The following is a 7,593-nucleotide window of genomic DNA, read 5'->3' as shown; positions in this document are numbered from 1 at the left end:
GAACTCCTGCAGAGAAAACGAAATTACATTTCTGCATGCAACAAAAACATTTTGAACTCCGAAAAAAAGACGTTGGGTTGAAAGTTACTTTTAAGTAAAATACTCAATGTCTATTTGAGTCCTTCTTGTATTTATGAAAAACGCCGAACTTAAATTTTCCGCCAGCAGCAAACCAAAAATAACATCAGCCAGCTGTCAGCCTGAAAAATAAAAGGACTATTTCACTGAACAATGAAAAAATATGAATATACATAAAATAATAGGCAATTAAAATATTTATCATACTTGGTTAATGGGATTTCTGCTCCTGGACCTCAGCGCACAGCGTCTGCACATCAGGGCTGTATGACGTCACCTTCATCTTTACACAGGATCGCAAGCTGTCATCTGTGAGGCGTGCGCGATGTTTGTTTTTAATAAAGTTCATGTTGGAGAACACCTGCTCACTTACATATGTGGATCCAAAGATCGACAGGACTCAAAGCGCATACTTTTTAATGTTTACATAAATGTCGGGCATAGCATTCCATGTTTCGAACACAAGTTTGTCCGGTTTTGGAAGGTTTTCAATATCACTCCATTTGTGTTTCTGAGCAAGAACGGCCTTCTGACGGGCAACATCTTCAAGGTCTGCTGTCAAGCGTCTAAACTTGGACACCCATATGTCTTTGTCGGCTATGTCGGCCAGTTCCATCTCAAGATCAGGTTGACTCACACCTGCCAATGCAGTCGTATTCAGTAGGGAAGGATCGATGCTTAAGGGAGTGACCGGGAAGGATAATGTGTTTTTTTCCTCTCTGAACTCACAGAAGCGTTTCCCAAACGATGTTTGCATTGCGATGATTGCAGAATGTAAATACTCCGAAATTATCATGTCGTGACCTTGTTTGAACTCTCTCAAATTGGGGAAGTGAGACAAAGTGCCTTTCTGTAAATCTCTGGCAAGCAACGTCAACTTGCGCTCGAATGCCAAAACATCCTCCAACATGTGCAGGGCTGTGCGTCCTTTCCCCTGAAGGGCTGTGTTCAGCGTGTTCAGGTGCGCTGTCATGTCTACCATGAAGTGTAGCTTTTCCAGCCACTCTGGCTGTTCCAGCTCAGGAAAGGTGAGCCCTTTGCTGCCCAGGAAAGTTTTCACTTCTTCCAGACACGCGACAAAGCGTTTCAGCACTTTCCGTCTGGACAGCCAGCGATAAAAACACGTTGTAGCGGTGTCAGTAAACTGCAGTCAAAGATAGCTTTATTCGAACTAAACAGCCTTGCTTTTAAGCCTCCCTCAACCCAGCCCCCATGGACGCAGATGCTGCAAAAGACGCGTACTCACAAACCCCCGTAGGCTATCTCCCTTAGCCGGAATGCTGGCTAATTGTGAGCCGTTTCGGATGTGCCAGCCACACTTAGATTGTACAAGATCACCATAATCTTCAAATTTAGAATTACATTTCAAAAGCTAACAAACTAACATAAAATACATTTTAATTAAATACTGACCAATTATTTCCCAAAGCCACAGGGAGCCGCAGCACAGAGGTGAAAGAGCCACAAATGGCTCGGGAGCCGCAGGTTGCCGACCCCCGGTCTAGGGGATAATGTATTGTCTGATGGAAATATAAAGTTCACTCAGTTCATGCAGGCTGCAGCCTTTGGGGACTGCCGGGTTTGCAATAGTTGGAGAGAGAGAGAGAGTTTTGGGAGAAAAACTTGCCGGCTTTCCTTTTATGATTTCGATCCGTCGGAGTCTCGTTGTTGTGGCCGTTCACTTGTGGCCTCTTCTTTAGCTAAGCCGTTCTTCCATGATGAGCCTGCCACCCTGGCAAGAAAGGATGCACACAAGCCCTCACCAGCGTTCGCTATAAAACGCTGTCACTGGATTTCCAGCATTTCTCCTGGTGCGTCTGAAGGGGTTGTTCCCCAGACCCTCTTTTATCCTTACTCACAGGGTCTCAGATGTCAATCAGGTTGGGATGATGCAATCCCTCAACCAGCCCACTCTGGTCATCCCCTGAGGGGCTTCAATGAATAGTACAGTACTCAATACACAATTCCGTCTGCAAGAGACAATAGCTGTTATCAGTTTTGCCGTTTTGTTTCGCTGAGGCCAGGACACATTCCAAACCTTGTGGATTCTCTCTCATTTCCTGGGTCCCAGACCCGAATTAATAGCGATCTTGCGATTCTCAAAAAGGAGGGGGCGACTTTGTACCCTTCGGCCCCTCAGAGTTGCGGCACATTCGTAACAGGGCTAAGAACAAATAAGCAGCCTGAGCTTTTCTTTCAATCCCTTTTGAGTTGTGGACATTTTCTATAGGAATTGGATGAACAATAATTTGAGATTGAGGTCAAGATTGAACATGAATCACTGGATGATTGAGACAGCAGCTCAGCTAGAAGTGCCATTGTGGCACTCTTATTTAAATGGTGGTTGAATATTTTTTCAGCTTTTCTGTGGTCAGGGTTTGTCCTGCTCAGTCACATACTACGTCAGTGAAGTCCTTGCCTTGAGAAATGAAGGATGGTTCTTCTGAGCAAATTGCACTAGATGTCTACATACAGTGGTTACATCCAAGTATGGGGAGCTTTCTGTGAAATGCAAGTTCAGAACCTCAATTAGAATCAGGATCACGTGTTTTTATCACTAATATACATCGTGAAATCCATTGTTTAATGGCCACAGTATACTGTAAGATAATACCGCAAGAGGCAAAAATAAATAAATAATGAAAAGATAAAAAAGAAGTTATGGTCATGGGTTCAAGGATCATTCAGAAATCTGATGGCAGAGGGGTATAAGCTGTTCCTAAAACATTGACTGTGGGTCTTTAGGCTCCTGTAACTCCTCTGCGGTTGTAATAACTTGAAGAGGACTTTTCTCTCATGTGATGGTCTTTAATGACGGATGCTGCTCTGTTAAGCTACCACCTCTTAAAGAAATCCATACACCTCAAATTGAACTACATCACACAGACACAAACACACAACAGTGATACCCATCCACTGAGGACACACACACAACAATGATACCCATCCATTGAGGGAATATGGTTGTACTGACTGTATCAGAATTTATTCCTCGTCCCTTACCTCCCATGAACTGTATGGCTTACTGAGCCATTTCAAAAAGCACTTCTGAGTCGAGATCCTTGCCATCACTATAAGTCACCAATAGTTCAGTAGTTAAGGATGGCAGATTACTCAGGTAACATGATGAAATTTGAACACAGGACCCCAGGTCCACAGTGCCACAGAGATATTAATAGCAGTAGCATTTTGACACTGATTTCTTAGGTAAGGAAGAAGAAACCTGTTTTAACAAAACAGTAAAAAAATCTCACAATTCAACATCCCTTGATACTAAAGAACTAGACACAATCTAAAGATTATAGATGGCAAAGTTAAGGGAGATGAAGGAGGTTATTTATTTATTGAGATACAGCATGGAATAAGCCCTTGTGGTATTTCGAGCTGTGCTACCCAGCAATCCTCTGATTTAATTAGAACCTAATTACAGAATAATTTACAATGATGAATTAACCAACAAAGTGGTACATTTTTGGACTGTGGGAGGCAACCGCAGGACCTGGAGAAAACCCACGTGATCACGGGGAGAGCATACAAGTCCCTTTCAAGCAGCGGCAGGAATTGAACCCGGGTTGACTGTATTGGAAAGTATTGTGCTAACCACTACAGTGAGTGAAATAGAGCCAATGGTGTTACTGGGCTTGCTAATTCTGTTAATGTTTGGCCATAATTTCAGGAGATTGAACTCTCACCAGACCAGTTCTGTATACTAGTGAAGTGCAATATCCAAGCCAGATCAGCTGTGCACCAGGGAAAGAGGGAAATGCCCAGATGCATATTGAAAGGAAGATCATCTGTATTGTGGGCTGCCAGGGACAGTCCAGTATTTCATGCGGTATCTGCAGTAGTCCCTCAGAAGTACAAGCCATAGGTATAATGTGGGGCAATGAGGGTGGCATAGTGGGCCTGCTAGAATAGCTGTGCCCCACAGCTCCTGCAGTCAGCCTTCAATGTTCTTCAATGTTGCCTGGGCAAAGCTCACATGCTCACCCTGCAAACTTACAGGTGCTCTTTTTTCTTTCCCCATCCCAAAAGATATAGAGATAGCAGGTTACGTGACCACTGTGAATTCTTAGGCATCCGTTAGTCTCGTGAGACCATGGATTTGCACCTTGGAGGGTTTCCAGATTTCCAAATCTGCCTAGGCCTGGGCAGGGTTGTATGGGAGATCGGCAGTTGCCCAAGCTGCAAGCCTTCCCCTCTCCACGCCACCGATGTTGTCCAAGGGAAGGGCACTCGGACCCAAGCAGCCTGGCACCGGTGTCGTCGCAGAGCAATGTGTTGTTAAGTGCCTTGCTCAAGGACAACACGCTGCCTCAGCTGAGGCTCGAACCAGGACCTTCAGATCACTAGACCAATGCCTTATCCACTAGGCCATGTGCCAATACACTGGAGGACTTGAGAATTCACTGGTCCTCCAAGAGGACCACAACCTAGTCAAAGGGTTTGGAGGTTTGTGTGCCTCAATGACCCAGAGAACCATGTTGGCTGGAGTCAGGGCTTAATGCTTTGGCTCTTGGTGGGGTCACCCATTCCAAATAGGTCAGAACGTAGATGCCAGACTAAGAGTGGTCCATTGATCCTCCAGGTTCAGGGGTTCAGCTCAGGGCTAACAACCCTCACTTGTTGCAGAAACAGCAAACGAAGAATCCTTCTATATTGTATCTGTGTGTGACAGTATGGACAGACAGAGATGGAGGACCTTCATTGCTGCCCCAAATGCCAGTGGTAGTAAGTAAGTAATTATTCACCAGTATGCAGGCAAGTTGTGAAATCTGGAAGGAGTAGATGGGAACACGATTAACAAAAAAATGGGATTGGCACAAATGGGTATTGTGGAGTTGATAGGGCATAGGGCCTGCTTCATTGTTGTGTGAAGCTTTGACTCTATAACCTGTTCACAGCAGTGAAAAAAACATTAGGTGTACATGATGCTTTCTATCATATTCAGCATATTAAGTAGCATCATAGTTGCCTGAAGTACGATTGTCAGAGATATTAAGGCAAACAGCTATTAACTCAAGATGCTAACTTTTTCAACTAGTCTCAGTGGAAGGTACAGGAATGTCTGTATTGCATTTATATCAGTGAAGATAGGCAAGGAAAACATTGCCCAGAAATTATTTCGTAATAATGACTACTGCCAAGTACAGAATCAGTACAAAAATATTTATAAAGGATAGATTTCATGTCAACATTGCTATTTATAAAAATTACTTGAAGTAGTAGTGTTCATTTGAAATAATAAAGAAATACTGTGATCTTGTGCAATTGTGGAGAGAAAATCCGGAGAGGTAGGGTGTGAAGAAACAGCAATTTACCATAAATTCTTTCACTCTGTTGTACAAGGTCAGAATGGATTCCAATCTGTGAAATCGACATGATTAACTCAAGAATGAATTTCAATTTATATAACTATCAAATTCTTCAAGATTTCCCAGTGCACGGAAACTCAGAAACCAACTAAATGAACAATTTGTTATCTATTTTGGCAGTGGAGACATATTGACCAGCACAAGAGTTTTGTTTTTCACAGAGAACAATAGGTGCTTGTAACGTGCTGCTAAAACAAGCAGTAGGAGCAGATGTGATAGCAACATTTGCAAACAGGCAAGGAATAGGTGGACATGGACCATATGCAGGCAGATGGGATTAGTTTAATCTGGCATCAGGGTAGATATAGACATGATGGGTCAAATGGCTGGTCTTTTTCTGTACCTTCCCATGTTCTGTGTTCTACGTTCAAGCAATATTGGGTTTATGTCATTACAGAGAGGTGTAGTGATGTGGCAGGTAGTGCTATTGACTCGCAGGTACAGTGGCCTTCTTTTGATCTTAATCATTTTCTGACTATGTGGAGTTGGCATGTTTTCCTAAAGGGTTTGTCCCCTTGATGGCTGTTCCTGTTTCCCTCACAGCCCAACATCCCAAAGATAGACATTTTGGTAGGTAATTTGGCTACAGTTATGTGGTAGGCCAACCAGGAGTCCTGACGTAGACTCACTGGACCAATCATAAGGAAATATGAATCCAGCCAGTGCAAATTAAGTACTTCATTGGCTGGGATTCTACAGCTTTCATTCTCAATATGCTGTGCTGCCTAGCAAGTAACTCTTCAAGGAGTGTGATACTTGCAAACAGACAGCAGTGATTTGGCAACGTTTTCTTTAATATTTTGTCTGATTTTATGTTCTATGGCCTGGCTGCTACCGAGTGGTCTAACCCTTCCTCTGATCTCTAAATCCATCCAGTATTGGGCAAGTTCTAAGCTGTATAAAGCCTCTCTTCAAGTTTCAATTTTCAAAGAACAGAAATATGTCATTTTACCAAACTGCAGCACATAGTTGACATTCATTGCCTTAGGTCACTCCATTTGTTCCACAAACCGCAGCGTGGATTTGATCACACAGTGGAATTCTCTGAGGTATGTCTTTACAAAAGGGTTGGATCTGAAGAGAGAGTTAACTGTAACACTTCAGAGTCCAGCCTGGTGACATGAACAAGGAGTAAATTTGCACATCTTACCTCCATTTTCAGTTCACTTGCTGCAGATGAAGGAATCAAATAAAGGATGATTGCACAAAAGACACCGGCTCTTATTAGAAAATCGCCAAGTATATGGAATTTCATTGACAGTTTAAAAGCTTCTCATTATGCAAAACAAACTTTATTTTTGCAAATTCTGTTTATAATAATTCTACCAATAAGTTAGTTAAATAGCAAATTCCATTCCATATGAGAGATTGCCACCCCTTTCTCTGATTTTCTGTCTGAACTGCATTTGCTCTTAAGATAAGGCCTTCCATATTAAGTCAAATGAAATGTTCTCCTTTTAGGAAATGTGGCACCTTTTCTGCTGTGATTGATGGAGACTGATCTTGCTTTGACTCCAACCTGCTCTCATTCCTCTTTCCAAAAAGAAAAGAGACAGATTTTGCTTTGTCCTCTTATTTCATCCTCCCAGTCTTGGCTTTCAATTATGAATTCCACAGCTCCAGTGAGATCCCACCATCTGGCACAGCTTCTCTGCATTTTGACCTTCCACCATGACTCTCTGGTCCACTCATCCCTCCCTATCCACCCCTTCCTGAGCCTCTGGTGTTTCCCTTTTAGCCATAGAAGTTATTGACACTGGTTCCTAGATCTTGTCCCTCAACTCTATCCAGGGAACTAAATGGCCCTCAGTTCACGTGCTCCTTCTTCAGCATTGTCTACTGCATTCAGTGATCCCAATGTATAATGTGATTCCAGATATTGTTCTCTCGGTTCAGGACCAACTGGAAGAGGAAGCTGGACAATTTCCCCTCCTTCAAGCTGTGGTGGGATCCATCCCTTCTGTTGAGGGTATGCAAGAGGGTTTACCAAAGGATGTAACTCCTAAAGTGGCACTTTGAGAGGGAAGTCCTCAAAGTCCTGCATCAAGACATTAAGTACATTGCCGTATGGCAGACACATAAGGAGAAGAGACCTTCAGCTTGAGGAGTCCCAAGGTGTGTACATCAGGTTAGGACTTAG

The 7,593-nt window shown here is 43.1% G+C and overlaps 1 protein-coding gene across 1 annotated transcript; it reads right to left on the bottom strand.

Annotated features, from left to right (window-relative positions):
• Window positions 1-208: 208 nt before the first annotated feature.
• On the bottom strand, window positions 209-1,570 carry LOC132393714 (general transcription factor II-I repeat domain-containing protein 2-like). Its single transcript, XM_059969120.1, has 2 exons — window positions 1,492-1,570; window positions 209-1,178 (listed from the first exon to the last, which is right to left on the bottom strand). Exon 2 carries the CDS (start codon window positions 1,058-1,060, stop codon window positions 479-481), a length of 582 nt encoding a protein of 193 aa, XP_059825103.1. The 5' UTR covers window positions 1,061-1,178; window positions 1,492-1,570; the 3' UTR covers window positions 209-478.
• Between the last annotated feature and the right edge of the window lie 6,023 nt (window positions 1,571-7,593).

Source organism: Hypanus sabinus, chromosome 5, assembly GCF_030144855.1.
Source record: "Hypanus sabinus isolate sHypSab1 chromosome 5, sHypSab1.hap1, whole genome shotgun sequence".
Taxonomy (NCBI): Eukaryota; Metazoa; Chordata; class Chondrichthyes; order Myliobatiformes; family Dasyatidae; genus Hypanus; species Hypanus sabinus.
This window is presented reverse-complemented; position numbering and strand designations above follow the sequence as displayed.